General features: G+C 46.7%; 1 protein-coding gene across 1 annotated transcript; it reads left to right on the top strand.

Annotated features, from left to right (window-relative positions):
- Nucleotides 1–1781: 1781 nt before the first annotated feature.
- Nucleotides 1782–13780, top strand: LOC144155809 (uncharacterized; the record flags this gene model as incomplete). The annotated part of the gene is given in 2 exon segments (XM_077687484.1): nt 1782–1947; nt 13587–13780. Coding segments are annotated over 2 exon segments (210 nt in total), but the record flags the coding sequence as incomplete, so codon positions are not given.
- Between the last annotated feature and the right edge of the window lie 1854 nt (nt 13781–15634).

The raw sequence follows: 15634 nt of genomic DNA, 5'->3' as shown, positions 1-15634 counted from the left end.
GATCCTACGGAAAGCAACAAAGGTAGCGCTAGGTATCCCGCGACACTCGTCCACTGAGAATCTCCTAGGCATGCATGGCCAAACACAATACGATGGAAGAGTTGGTAGAAGCACACCTGTCTACCCAGAGAGTACGGCTCAGCGAAACCTCGGCGGGCTGAATAGTACTGGCCAAGCTGGGCTGGCAAGAGGCCGACCACACGGAAACGGGACCTTTACCCTACCTTTGGACGCAGAAAATCGAAAGCAAACCCCTGCCCCGAAACATGAGACCGGGTCGCAACGACGGGCGCAGAGCGTCCAGGATCAAGGCCCTCATCGAAACGCTAAGACAAGCGGAAGAACAAGGAGACGCAAGGGGGGTCACCCTCTACACGGACGCCTCTCTACCCAAGTTTTCGATGCGAGCCGTGATATCAGTCACGACGCAAGACGCGTGCGCCTCTGTCAAAACGGCGTTCCAGGAAGAAGCGGAAGAGGCGGCAATAGCATTGGCGCTCACGCGGCCTAATGTGGGCAAAATAATCACGGATTCGCAGAAAGCGTATGGTAACTATAGAAAAGGGCAGGTGTCTCTGACGGCACTCAGAATACTAGAGGGAGGAATACGCCGCATACCCGAGCAGGAAGTCGAACTGGTATGGACACCGGCTCACTCAGGGCTGGAGGGCAACGAACTCTCCCATCAGCTGGCCCGAGAAATTGGATACCGGGCAGACGAGCACAAGCCGCAGGACAGAACGACTTACAAGGAAATCACGAGCCACTACAGGGAATGCAGACGGCGGTACCCTGAACCGCACAAAACGCTCAGCGGAGCGCGCAGCAAACAATCTATATGCAAATACAAGCAGGATACTTCCCGCACCCCTATCTCCAAAGCAGAATGTACCCCGAGAGATACGAGAAAGAGTGTAGCTTCTGTGCGCAATTGGCACGCTCCGGCACGTCATCGGAGAGTGCCATTTCACCAAGACCATCGCCCCCCCCCCCCCCACTTACCCAACCCTCCACCACCCTCCCCACACCCCTTAACGAGCGATGGGAGACCTTGCTAACCAGCCCCGCCTTGGAAGACCAGCTCGTCCTGATCTCCAGGGGCCAGGCAGCCGAGGAAGCATATGTGTCCCGTGAAGAGGGAACCACCCCAGCCGGCACTTAGTCGCCGCAATTTTGTTTGGCTCAATAAAGTTGTACTCTCTCTCTCTCTCTCTCTCTCTCTCTCTCTCTCTCTCTCTCTCTCTCTCTCTCTCTCTCTCTCTCTCTCTCTCTCTCTGAATTAACTAATCATGACAAGTAAATAAAACTCGGCACAGTGCTACAGTCGTCTTAGTGCCCTATTTCAGAATGATTTTTTTTTGTCAGTATAGCTACATTAGATTAAGGGCTACCGAGCACTCACCACGAAGTTGGCTTTGCCGCAAGATACCGACACATCCTGTCGGGGCACGCAGTTTTGGTCAGAGTTCAGCCTATAACAGCTCCGCTGGGATAATTTCGTCTCTCTTTGGCGGCCAACAGCGCAGCAAGTCGGCATCGCGCTGCAGCCGGGGCCGCCCTGCGACAGGTAAAAAGCCTACTTTCACGTACAACGCATATGTGCGTCGGTGGTTCTACGCCCGGTCATGGCGCCCTTTTCCAGCGGTGAGTCAACGGAGGTTATTTGTCACTTGTCGAACCTGAGAAAGGGACAGAAGTGAGGAGAGAGATAGACGGAGGGAAAGAGATTCTCCTGTACTGTGCATACAAGGGTTTGCACGAAGTTGAAAAAACAGCGGCCTTACATGAGCATTGTTCCTCCATCCCGGCGCTGCTCGCCGATCAACGGTATCTCGAGCGCGTCCCCCTCACCTTCGCGGTCCCGACGGATATATTGACGAGCGTCAGTGATAGCGCTCCCGTCGTACATCGGCGTCGTTCTGGCGGGACGAATGGCCGGGGGTAAAGGTGAGCTTTCCGTACAGTCACTAGCGTTTCCTTTTTCTCTACGAGCCAATCAGATTTCCGGCCATCGGCCTAAGCATTTGAGTATATTTTTATATTATGTGTCAACAGGAACCGGCTATTTAACGAAGGCGCTTTCATTTGAGTGAGAGCGAGCCTGCGGGAACCAGGCTACAAATGTGACTGTTCCTAGATGTTACGGGGCTCAGGTGGGCAACGCTTTATAGCGCCTTCACCCCAGAACGATGATGACGACGACGACGTGCCTGGCGCAGACCTTGCGCGAGCTCGCTCATGGTTTCTATGTACAAAATGTAAATATATCGTTTCATCCGATTGCATCGTTCGTCACGGCACGTTTACAGCACAGCACGTTTTTCGCAGCGCCTGCCAGGATCTTACTCCCCACCAATACCAAGTTATACGAGCGATTAAAAGCCGATTAAACATCATCAGTTGGAAAACTAGTAAGGATATAGGTGGGTAGTTATATCGGATAATCCTGATGTTTGATTTCAATTATTCGACACGTCCGGATATACGATACATTCCATGAGACATGTTATTTGCATACCTCTTAAAACACGTAACTAAGCCTTATGTGAACGGACGTCGATGTAATGATTTCGAAAAAAAAACATTTGCCAATTGAAATAAATAGCCTTTCCAGAAAAAAATCCTGTTCGATCGTCTCCAAGGGTGTTGTATAACATTAATCACAGCATTATATCACAGTAAAGCTACTCATTCGTAGTCATCGTTTATTATTTTATAAATAGGCAGCACTCGGCATGCTACGCATGACCTTATGTATAATGCGGCACTACTGTCGCACTTTTTTTTTTTCGAACTCCATTGAGGGATGCAGACTACCCATGCAGGTCAACCGAGTGAAAGATCTGGTGAAATCCTGGTTACACGGAAACACAATACCCCTCTCAGCCCCGATTTTTTCTTTTTATCGGAAATATTTTCGCTGCGTGTTTTCTTTAATGTTTGGACCCTATAGGCTTACGAACGAAAATTGAGATTGTGATGCAAGTAATTAGCGATTACACGCATGACATCTAATTACTAGAGGACAGATTTTTAGGCGTTAAAAACGCGTTTTAGGCGCCAAAAATAGGCAAGCAAAACAACCTTTTAGGCCTCCAATGTAGTAAATGTATGCACCATAAATTTTTACATAAATGCAAATGATTCCAAACGAAGACGTGCGCGACCTGTATCTACAACAGGAAAACGAAAACTTTTTTTGTTTTTTTTTTGTTTTTTATGCATGTGATGAGTCACATGAAAGCAAAACAAACCTAGCTAATTTCTGCGACACTCTTTAAAGGCCCCACTCACGTTATCGCGTTGCTGTTCCGATAGTTTGACAAGTTAAATCAGCTCGCTAGGCGCATTGTTGGTAAAGTTACAGCCAAAAAACCGAAATGTAAGCAAACAGTCACCGTACGTTCGAGAAGCTTCCCTGTATGGCGGACAGGCTTAGACCCAGCTGCGTGAGCTGAGCTCCAAACTAGCCAGCTAAACGTCAGCTGTGAAGCTCAGCTTCTCTTGCCCGGCTTCTCTTTGGCCAGCTGAACTTCCAACTAACCATTTTTAAAGCAAAGCTTTCTACCTATACCAGCCAACGGTTCTTTCGCGGCGTGCGGAACAATAAACTCCCAGCGCGGCGGAGGCGATGGCTGGGGGGGAGGGGGGGGGGGTGCGGAGTGTTTCATTCCCGGAGCACACTGTAGATGGCGCGGCGAATTCCCCCAGCGTTCCCCGCGCGGAGGTGCCTGCTTGCCGTCCGGCGCGTCGGCGGTACGGCCTTGTCGTCTGCTTTATCGAGGTTGTTTTGGGCCTGTTTTGGCGCAGATTCACGTCCATTGCGCGCTTCCTTTGCACAGCTTGATTAACTTGTTATACAGCACCTCCTGGGTAAGCCGGAACCGACGGAATTAAGTGGTCGTACGGCAAAGACACGTTAAGGATTGGTTCGCAGGACGGGAAAACAAAATGTAGAGACCACATACAGACATCTGGCCGCTAGAGAAACACTACTTTTTGAGCACTGTTTGCCACGAATGGGACTCCATTTTTCTAAACTGATGAATACCAATTCCGTTGTGTTTTAAGAGGTATTACAAAAGGCGGAAGGAGCAACTGGTCCTGATAAATATCGATTATAAAAGTTCCCTCAGCCTTTATCACAATTCTCAAACTTAATAAACTAAACTAGTTTAAATCAGTATAAATGGGAATCACTAAGCTCATATGCCGAATTGTTTCGGTGTCTACACGTGTGTCGCGCGGTGGTGTAGCCCCGAGCTAGCACATCAGGATGGCTAGCTTCCGCTGTCTCACCCTTCGAAAGACTCTCCTCTCCGTTTTCTTTCTGCCGACGCACGGCCGGGCTACCGCGGTGGCGTCCACCGCTCTAGCCCGATCGTGGCCGACGCTGCTGCGTTCGGGATGCCACCCCAGCAGATTCCAAGTAACGGCTGGCAGAATCTCTCGGTTCACTCTTTGTATAGCCACGTGTGTGAATTCAAGTGACGTCGAATGGGCAATTGTTTTGGGTGTCGTTTAAAGCTTTGCTTTCCAACCACCTTCACAGCGTGGATTGGAGCCAATTTTTTTCGTAGGTATAAACTTGAGCATGGCGGTAGCTTACCTTTCCAACGGCCAGACGTCAGTTAATCTTATTAGTAAGCCACCGTGTCAGCTTACTCCTTCAGAACCACGCGTGTAAAAGCAAAACCGACAAACGCTGGCTCAGTATCACTACAGGCGTGCGCGACAACGTCGTCGGCGGAAAACTTCTGTCGCTCTCTCGCTATTTTTCGTCTGGTTCTTTGTGCCCAACCCATGCAGGTATGTAGTGCTGCCTCCTACAGAAGTGACCCTCATCCCGTGTACCTAAGTGGCTAAACTAGGAAGGTTAAACCATGCTAGGTCGTCTCTTAGGGACACAAACAGAATTCCCTCTCCAGAGGAGGATCCGGCCACCCTGGTGTAGTAGTTGCCCGCCAGCTCCCATGAATAACCAACTATACTCTCGGCCCTCAGTCCCCAGCATCTGTAGAGCACCTGTCCACGGCGGCGGTCAGAACTGCGATACAGCACAAGGTGCTAAGAACCTCTGGGTCCGGAAAGGCCGTCATTGGAACCAGACCTCGGCAATGTTCAACGCACGCACTCTGACTAGCAAGGAAAGCTTAGCTGTACTAGAGGAGCTTTCTGACATAAAGTGAGGTATTATAGGGTTAAGCGAAGTTAGAAGGATAGGAGAAAGCTTCGTGGATCTCACTATCGGGCATATTCTGTACTACACTGGACACGGAAGGCAAGTGTGACGGACAAATAATGTGGGAAAGCGGTAACAGACAGTCTAGCATAGGCTATATTTTAGTATCCAAGACAGTTTACGAAAGGTTGCAGGAAATAAGGATAGATGAAAATGGAACAAGCAGCTTAGGAAGCGACCACAAGCGGCTTACCTCGTACTTTGGAGGCGCAACCCGGACAAATTTAGAAATAGGTACAATCGGAGGAACCAATTTGAACAATGAAAAGATAAAGATCAATCGCTGATAGAATGGAAAACGAAATCAATAAATACCCAGACAAAAATTGGGATTACGACGAAATGATTGCGTTCATAAAGGGTAAGATGAATGAAGCAAAGCAACGAAACTGATGGAGAGGGGAGAGAAAGCCGAGAAGCTGGTGGAATAAGGAAATAAAAAAAAGGCTATTGAACAGCGAAAAAAGGCGTCGAGAGAAAGTAACGAGACGAAAAGAACTGGTATGGCACCGGAGGTAGTGAAGGAGAAGGAAAAACTAGAAGTGCAGAAAATGGTGCAAGCAAAGATGAAGCCGTAAAGCGAACAATGGATGGCAGAAGTACGGAAGAAGGACAAAAGCTCATCCAAGAAGTTTAGGAACCATGTGAGATTACTAAGCTCAAAAAAGGATATCCATCACAAATTCTTGATTGATGAGGAGGGGAAACAGTTAGAAGGAGAGCACGCGTTGGCGCATATTCATCGAATGATTAGTGAGAAGTTTAGGGCAATAGGGGTAGACAAGCCTGCACCGATAACATCAGCACCACAGAAGACTGCGGAAAGGGAAATAAGTTTGACAACCTTGATTGGAAAAAAGCAGAGCAAAAGGTTTCCCCCCAGACACAGCAGTGGGCCCGGACGGAATACGAATGCAACTGATAAACCTGCTTGGACCTAAAAGTAAGGAATCGTTTATGAGGGCAATAGATAAGGTTATGCAAACCAAACAAATACCAGAGGACTGGCTAGAAAGTAGGAGGAATTTAATATAAAAAGACAGAGGCGACAAAGCCAGTATTGATTCATACAGACCACTCACAGTGACGTCAGTGGTGTATAGATTCGTAATGCAGGCGCTAAAATCAGAAATTCAAGCATGGATCGAAGAAAATGAAATACTTGGGGAATTGCAGAATGGATTTAGACAAGACAGGCGATTGGATGATAATTTGTTCGTTATAACACAGTGCATTGAAATTACGAAAACGCAGAATAGACCATTAACGATTACGTTCTTGGAAATTAAAGGGGCATATGACAACGTAAACAGAGAACTGCTGTAAAGAATGCTGAAACTCCAGGGATTAGATGACGAGTTAATACAGTTCCTTATAGCACTCTATAAAGACAATAGAGTGCACCTTACATGGGAAGGACAGAAATGCGCCCAGCAGGTCAAAACCCATCTGGGACTGAAACAGGGACGCCCTTTGAGCCCAATACCGTTTATGCTTTACATGGTAGGGTTAGAAAAGAAACTGGAAAAAAGTCGAGTAGGGTTCAGCCTAACCTCTATGCTGCAAGGCGAAGTGGTACAACAGCGTATCCCGGGAATGTTATACGCAGACAACATTGTTCTTTTAGCTGATAACCAGACCGATATGCAACGCCTAATAAATATTAGCGTCCAGGAAGCCACCGACCTAGGGTCAAATATTAGCGCATAAACCTGCAACAGGCTGTATCCCGCCTTTCCCTCCGCGTGGACGCCCTCGAAAAAAAGATTTGTACTGACCAGTGGGGCGGTTCGCCTAGTTCTGCCACCTCCAACGACACTATTTCCGACCTAACATCTAAACTTAAGGTACTAACTGAAAAATGCGACGACTCTGACAACCGCCTCCGTCGTTCTAACCTTATATTTTTTGTATTACCGGACGCCGACGGCGAAACGTGGGACGAATCCGAGGGCAAGACTGTCTCATTTTGCTCCAAAAATCTTTCGCTGAACATTAACAGCCCTGATATTGAACGCGCGCACAGGCTAGGCCGTTTTCGCCCCGAAAAAAATCGACCCATTATCATTAAACTTACGCACTTCAAAGACAAGTCAAATATTCTTTCAGCTGGACCAAAACTTAAGGGTACTTCATTCTCTATTCGCGAGGATTTCTCTGAACGCACACGACTTGCCCGGAAGAAGCTTCCTGCACTCGGCAATCAGTCCGACGCTTCCTTAAAAATACGATTTGATCGGCTCATAATAGGCGACAAACATTTCATGTACAATGCGGAGTCCGATAGCATCATCGAACTGATATCATAGTGGCCCAAGAGTGCTTCCAAGCCTTTACCTCGGCATTCCCCAGAGTCATCATGTCCGACTATTCCTACCTACAACCCCACCTTTCATACTATGTCTGCCATCCTCACAAACGTACGCAGCGTTGTGCCGAAAAAGGAGGCTGTGGAGGCCCTTCTTGAGGATAACTGCACAGACCTCGCTGTTTTCACCGAATCTTAGTTGACCTCTGATGTCGACAACCATGAGCTTCTTCGCTGCACTTCGTTGTTTACCACGTACCGACGCGACAGGGTTGGTCGGAGAGGTGAAGGCGTTCTGGTGTTTGTGAAATCCAGCATAGAATCCAACCTCCTCACTACGAGCTACGAACACGAAATTTTGTGCATCCGTATATCTGTCCCTGCATGCACGAAGATCCTGATCGCCTGCTACCGGGCCCCCTACTGCGACCGTTCTTTCATTGAAGATATTTCCTCCGTCGTCCTTGATTTGGTTACCCGCTTCCCACGGGCAAACTTAATACTTTGCGGAGATCTTAATTTCCCTGATATTGACTGGACTAATTTCACGGCCCACACACAGCAGTCTAGGGATTTCTTATAGTTTGCCCTTCTTTATAATTTTACACAATCAGTCAATGAACCGACTAGAGGTTTGAATACGCTAGACCTTATCCTCACTTCAAACCCGGAACTTATCTAATCTGTGTCGGGTGCTAACGGCCTAAGAGATCATAGCATTATACTGTTCAACATTTCGAGTCACATACCTAGGCGCCAACCTCTTAATAAGTACATCCGTGACCCCAATAAAGCTGACTTGTCTCTTATTAAGGAAGAACTTCTACAATTCTACCACCAATTCAACCAGAGTGCGTTTACCAGATCGATGAATGAAAACTGGCTGTTGTTTAAAAATAAAATCTTAACCCTAGTTGACCGCCACGTGCCCCTCGTCTGTATTCGCGGTGATGCGGATAGGCCCTGGTATTCTATTACCATAAGAAGATTATCACCTAAAAAAACGCCTCTTCCGGGCGGCGAAGAAATCTCCCTCTTCCTTAAAATTGGAAAAATATCTTTCCACGTTACACGAATACACTGAAATGCTCCTCGCTGATGAATGATAATGAAAAATCGGGAATAATGGTTTTCAATGACGCTACCACTGACCCAGTGTCTATCCAGCAAGGCGAATTACCCAGAGTGAAGGAATACAAATATTTAGGAGTGTGGATAAACGAAGGGGATAACTACTTAAGAACTCACGAGGAGCAACTTAAGGGTAAGGGAAAGCGAAACGCAGCTATAATGAAGCATAGAGCTGTGTGGGGATATAACAAATATGAAGTAGTGAGAGGAATGCGGAAAGGAGTAATTGTTCCGGGTCTCATATTTGCGAATGCTGTACTCTGCCTAAAATCAGACGTTCTATCAGGCGTTGAAGTGAACCAGAGAACGGTAGGCCGCTTGGCCTTAGGCGCGCATGGAAAAACAATTAACGAAGCGGTACAGGGGGATATGAGCTGAGCGTCGTTTGACGTTCGAGAATCACAGAGCAAAATATGTTTCGAGATGAGGTTGAGAGCAATTGATCAAAGAAGGTATGCAGCTAAGGTTTTTAGGTACCTCTAGAAAAGCGTGGACACGCAGTGGTTGTGCCTAATCAGCTTTTGTGCCTAATCAGCTTTTTGTGCCTACCCTAAGCAACGCTAGTATTAGACCAAGAGTATAAAACATAGGTATATTAGTCCTTTTTGGCAAGATGACATGTCAGCACCCCGCTACAAAGGGGAAACCAAAAGCAATCATCATCAAAGAACGCGGGGTGAGATTTGTAATCCACAGAGAAATAGCAGCGAAAGTGGGGGAGTTTTTCAGCATTAGAGAGAGAGTCGGGGCTATTGGCATTAAGCTAAATAAGTGATGGAGGTTAAAGACAGTACAGGCATATGCGCCAACAACCAGCTATGATGATCAAGCCGTAGATAGCTTCTACGCGGACGTCGAATCCGTAATGAAGAAGACAACAACGCACTTCACGATTGTGATGGGAGACTTTAACGTAAAGGTCGGTAAGAAGCAAATAGGAGAAAGGTCAGTGGGAAACTTCGGAATAGACAATCGCAACAGTCGAGGAGATACACTGGTGGGATTGGCAGAGAGAAGTAACCTGTGGTTAATGGACACATCTTTCTACAAACGAAAGAATAAGAAATGGACATGGAAAGGTTCTGATGGTTCAACCAAAAACGAAATTGACTTCATTCTAAGTGACAACCAGGGCGTCGTCCAAGACGTAGAGGTGCTAAGTAGGATTCGGATCAGCGATCACAGGAAGGTTAGATGCAAGCTAAGGCTGAATATTAGAACAGAAAGAACGAAACTAAGAAACCCCCCATGGAATCAGTCAGAGCCAGATCGCGGGAGTGGAAAAAGATTTTCAAAACAAATTTGCGCTGTTGAACGAGCAGAACGAGGTTAGTGTAGGCAGGCTTATTGACAACCTAACAACGGCACTCAGTGAATCAGCAGCAGCTGTGGGAGAAGCAACATGTGGAGAACAAACTGAAAAAACTAAGAAAACGAAGCAACGAATTGCCATGCGTAACGACATGAAAGTGTCAAGTACGGTGGATCGGATTGAATTAGCCGAGTTCTCAAAAGTGAGTAACAGAAATAAAACAAAGGAAATTTCTGCATTGCAGTGATTTAGGAAACGCTGCAAATAGGGGGAAGCTTGAAAGCAATTTCGAGAAAGCCAGTCATCGGCAAAGGCAACCTGTACGCACTCAGAGACGACCAGGGTAAGATTACGCACAACTTGGACGCGATAATAGGCGTAGCAGAACGATTCTACACCAGGCTGTATGCCAGCGACGTTAGACGAGAGAAAACTATAGATAGTACAAGCTCAACTTGCGATGTCCACTAGTAACGGAAGAGGAAGTTCGAAAAGCTCACAAAGGCATGAAAATAGAAAAAGCTGCAGGTGGCGACCGCATAACCGTGGATCTTTTGAAGGAGAGAGGAGATATTGTACTGGAAAGTCTTGCTGTACTATTTTAGGAATGCTTGAAGCCTCAAAAAGTGTCCATAGCCTGGAAAAACGCCAACATTATTTTGATCCATAAGAAGGAAGATCCCAAGGACCTCAAGAATTACCGGCCCATCAGCCTACTCTCAGTCGTTTACAAGCTGTTTACCAAAGTTGTAGTTAGCCGCATAGGTGACAGCCTGGAATCCCAAGAACCCAGAGAGGAGGCTGGTGTTAGGAAAGAGTACTCAACCATGAATCCCATCCACGTCGTCAATCAAGTGATAGAAAAATCCGCAGAGTACCCTACACCCCCTTACATGGCATTTATACATATGAGAAAGTGTTTGATTCCGTACTCACCGCAGCCGTATTAGAAGCACTAAGAGACCAGGAAATAGAGGGAACCTACATAAGACTTCTAGATGACATATATAAGGAATGCAAGGGCAGGATAACCGTCCACAAGTCCAGCGATAAATTTCCGATCCGAAAGGGAGAAAAAGGGGATACCATCTTGCCAAAAACTATTGACAGCATACCTGGAGGGGGTATTTGAAAAGGTTGACTGGGAAAACATAGGATTAAGGATAAACGGGGAATCCTTGAGGTGTTTTAGATTTGCAGATGACATAGTCTTGCTGAGTGAAGCTGCAGAACACATGCCAACAATGCTTGAGGACCTACAATCAGAAAACACGGCAGTGGGGCTAAAAATAAATATGAATAAATGTAAAGTAATGAGGAATGAGCATATCAAAAACGTCATCTTCAGCTTACCAAAACGCTAGAAGAAGTAAAAGAATATAACTACCTCGGACAGATGGTTAGTGCTGACCCCGACCACGAGAGAGAAATAAGGTGCAGAACAGGTATGCACTCCAAAATAATGAAAAGTAAGCTACCTCTGGCACTCAAAAGGGAAATCTACAAACCGTGCATACTGCCGGTGATGACATGCGGAGTTGAAACTTGGCCCCTTACTAAACAACTAGAAAGCAAACTTAGGTCGGCTCAATAGCCATGGGACAAATAATGTTAGGAAGAACACTCAGGGACAAGAAACGAGCTAGCTGGATCAGAGAACTGAATTTGACGATATCATAGTTCAAATAAAAAAAATAAACTTGGGCTGGTTGCGTAGTGCGACGGACCGACAACCGGTGGGCAATTAGGATAACTTCGGGGGTAAATTGTGGGCTCGAGTAGCGCAGGACGGTAGCGGTTGGAGGTGAGTGCAGTGAACCTGGGCAGGCTGCTGCTGCTGCTGCTGCTGCTGCTGCTGCTGCTGCTGCTGCTGCTGCTGCTGCTGCTGCTGATGATGATGATGATGATGATGATGACGACGACGACGACACAAAGGCGCCGACAGGAGTCCTCCAATTGTACCAAAAAACAGCCGGCCTAATGGCGATCCATTGGCTCAACAGCAAGCGCACTGCTCACATTCATGTTCAAAGGCCACTGTCCCTTGCTCTTCGTCGAATATAGTAAAGCAGCCGTGAAAAATAGTAGTTGAGAGCTGGTAATAATGATTAAAAGAGCGTTAGTTTAGGCCTGCCAGATCCAGCACTACAGAAACAGACACAAATATTGAATGCAAGAAAGACGACGATTTATAAAGAAATTAACATGGTCTTACATGAGCACTCATGTGAGGTACACTTATAGTAGCAGTTTTCTTATATACAATGACATCATCCGAATCGTTCAGGCAAGACGACCCAACACTGCCAAATACAATTCCACTTGTTTTACGAGCATTTTACAAAAGGTGTTTAGCAGCAAAACAGATTTTTGATGGAAAAGCGTGTTTTAGGGCCAGTTCACACTAAAGTTTAAATGCAGAAGCGCAGTGATGCTTCGCGGTTGGCTCTTCCGTGTAGAAGTTATGTGTGCTAACAAAAGCGTATGCGACGCTCAACCATTGCGTTAAAACTTTAGCTGGATTTGGTTATTTTTCTAGAAACGGGGATGCGAATGCACATGTTTGAATAAATCTGTTTAGAAAGCACGCAAAACATAGCCGAAGAATCACTGTGAAAATTGTGGAAACAATAGCAAATTACCACCATCTCCAGATTTTTGGATTCGAAATTGTGCCTGTGATCACAGAGAATGAGCGTCCCATTCCACTCGCGCTAGCGGTGGTTTTCCGAGAGTTGGTTGTACAAGAGGACCAGGGCTCCCAGCGATACTCGATGCGAGATGCTGTTCCTATAAGCGCCGATTTTGAAATAGGGAATTTATAGGCATTTATACACATTTAGGCACAGACCGCCAAAACAGGCATTTATCTGCACTATAGAAATACCATTAAAGCATTTCTTAACCTCGAATTCATGCTCATATATTAAAGTAGGGCAGATAAAAGCGCAAGGAAATAAATAGGCAGTTGCCTAAAATTTGGTCTCTACTAATTAGGTCAGCAGGCAAGTAAAATTTTATAATCCAACAGAAAAAAAATTGTTGCTTGTTTTTCTCAATTTCAGAAAGCACTTAGCCCGCATACAAAAATGAATCAGGTAGTACAAGTATTTTTAGATTTACACCAATGTCATCCAATATCGATTTCGGTCTTTGGGGTCACCCCGACGTAAGCCTAGTCTTCACTGCAATGCCTTCCTATTACTAGCGTTCAGCTGTAGCAAAAAACGAGTGATGGTGATATCTATAGAAAGATGCATTCTCAAAGAACTATATATTTCCCAGAAAACGATCTGTTTTCATTTTGTTTTCAGGTTTCTAGAATTTTGCTTATGTCCCAAAAATATATAGGCCACCAGGGCCGAACGTGATACACCTAAACATGAAAGCCACCATTCAGGTCAAATAAAAGCATTTTGAGTTTAGAGTTCAATCCTCTATTTGTCCTATCATGGTCTGGTTTCTGTGAAAACGTGTTTATTAGACAACTTTATTGCGCCGAACGCGTTGTTTTGTAGGTTATTTAATGACGCGCGAAATGAACGCCTCCCAGTCCACGAACTGTAGCGCTTGTGTTCTTTCATGGCTCGTAGGGTACCGGTGGGTCACATGCCGCTGGGGCGATGTTCCGGAAAACGCTGAGCCCGGCGGCAAAGACAAGGGCGAGACCCTCTACGTTGGGCGCGCTGTTCACCAAGACGACTTGGTTCCGGGCAAGGTGCACCCCTCCCACAGGCGCTGCTACGTGGCTTACAGAGGCGTCGAGTGGAACTACGGCGAGTACGAGGTCAGCACAATGTATATGCACCCGCTTGGGCGGCTATTGTGCGCGTTTATAAGAGAGCCCGCCTTGCAAACCCAGGAAATGGCAAGTCCATCAGCCTCTTTGTTGTACGACGGTTCTGGACTGCAGCCGTTTCATTAGTACGAGCACGTATAAGCACACGTTTTAATGAAGTGAAAATAAGACAAAAAAATCATATCAGGAAGGTCTTGATAAAAACAAGGGCTTCGTAAATATGCACTTTTATATCTCGCCATGGAGAAACTTTGCAAAAAGCGATCATTCGAAGAACACGATTTTTAGAGCGAAACCTTTATCACTACAGGTACAAATTTCCCAGATAATGCCTTGTTCTGTCAGTCTGACCTTTCAAGCTCAATGAAGGTCGAGCCAGCGCCTCATGCGGCTCTTTAAGAGTGAAAGCGTCTAATCGCTCGTTCGTTCCAAATGAGGGGACATGCCGATGGGGAAGGGGGGACGAGTAAGGAGGGTTCGTTACATCAGAAAGTTCACTGCGCATTCGCGCTAAAACCGGTGACTAAGCCCGCAGCAGCGTCTATGTTTTGTTTTGCGTTGCAATTGTGTTCGCGTTCACTACGCTCTCTTGGTGCAAAAAAGAGCTATCGCTCGACAAACTAGGTTGGACTGTGTTCAATCACGCTAAAATTTTGTTATAGCGTGGTTTGGGTTTACTCTGGAACCTTATATACAGTCTAGTCCACTTAAAACAATATCCAAGTGCCAAGGAAATCCCATCGTTATAACCGATGATTGTTATATGCGGGTCGCGAAATAAAAAGACGTAGCAGAGCTCAAAACATTTTATTTGCAGGCAAGCAAGGTTGTACTGCTACCTATTTGTGGAAAAGAAGCCATACTCGGTCAGCTTTGTTTTCTGCACATAAAGCCGGCGCACATCTTTTGCAAGCGCATCTATAGGTGCTTCACTTAGCTGAGCGAAGGGTCCTTGGTGGAAACGAAGCCCCTGAGGGACTGTATCACGCGCTCGGCCTCCTGCGAAGGTGCCACCCGAGTAGGCTGTGCAACCGCGTCGTCAGAGTGGTCACTGCCACCGCTGTCCGCAGCACGCATCCGCGCAACGATCGCTTCTTCAGTGAGGCACTCAGACGTTTCCAAAACACCGCCCTGACGTCTGATCCGCGGAAAAACAGAGGTAGTTGAAGAGGCACCCAGTCAAATTCAAAGCAGGAGGCACGGGGACGGGGCCAAAGCGGCGGCATCGGGAGGGTTGTTTGGAAGGAGAACTGTTCCCCTCCCCTCTCGCTTCCTCGTAAGCTGAGCAGTTGACTCGCTTTCTGAGGGGTGTACGGGTGTCGGCGTGGTTGGCGCGGAGAGCCGGCGGCACCTCGCATTTTAGGTGCTTGCTGCAACCCGATTCAGTCGTTATATCAGATATCACGGCACTGGAGCATTGTAATAAGCGGTTTATTTTCCCGTGGAAAGCATACAAAAGCGGACGGTGGCATAGCTGTTCATCGTTATATCCGATATATTGTTATAAACGGTATCGTTATAAGTGGACTCGACTGTATTACTAAAGGTAGTAAACACTGCTAAAGTGCAATCCGAATATTGTTGAGGCCTTCAAAGACCCCGGAGATGTACCCCGTAGGTGTAGCGTAACGTGTCCAGCACAAAGCCACCGGAGAGAAAACAATGAGCCATTCGACCCTGTGAATGTGGACGACCAGCGAAGTTCAGTTACGAACTCTGCGCCGCCATAACTTTTTTTACTTCTACTGGAGATGCGTTCGTAGAACGACCCAGGCCCTGAACGTAGCACGGAGGCCGCACCGCTGTAAAAATTAGCGCACCGACAACGCCGACGGTGCGGGA

Source organism: Haemaphysalis longicornis, unplaced genomic scaffold (genome assembly GCF_048455015.1).
Source record: "Haemaphysalis longicornis isolate Haplotype H1 unplaced genomic scaffold, Haemaphysalis longicornis Haplotype H1 scaffold_1, whole genome shotgun sequence".
Lineage (NCBI taxonomy): Eukaryota > Metazoa > Arthropoda > Arachnida > Ixodida > Ixodidae > Haemaphysalis > Haemaphysalis longicornis.
This window is presented reverse-complemented; position numbering and strand designations above follow the sequence as displayed.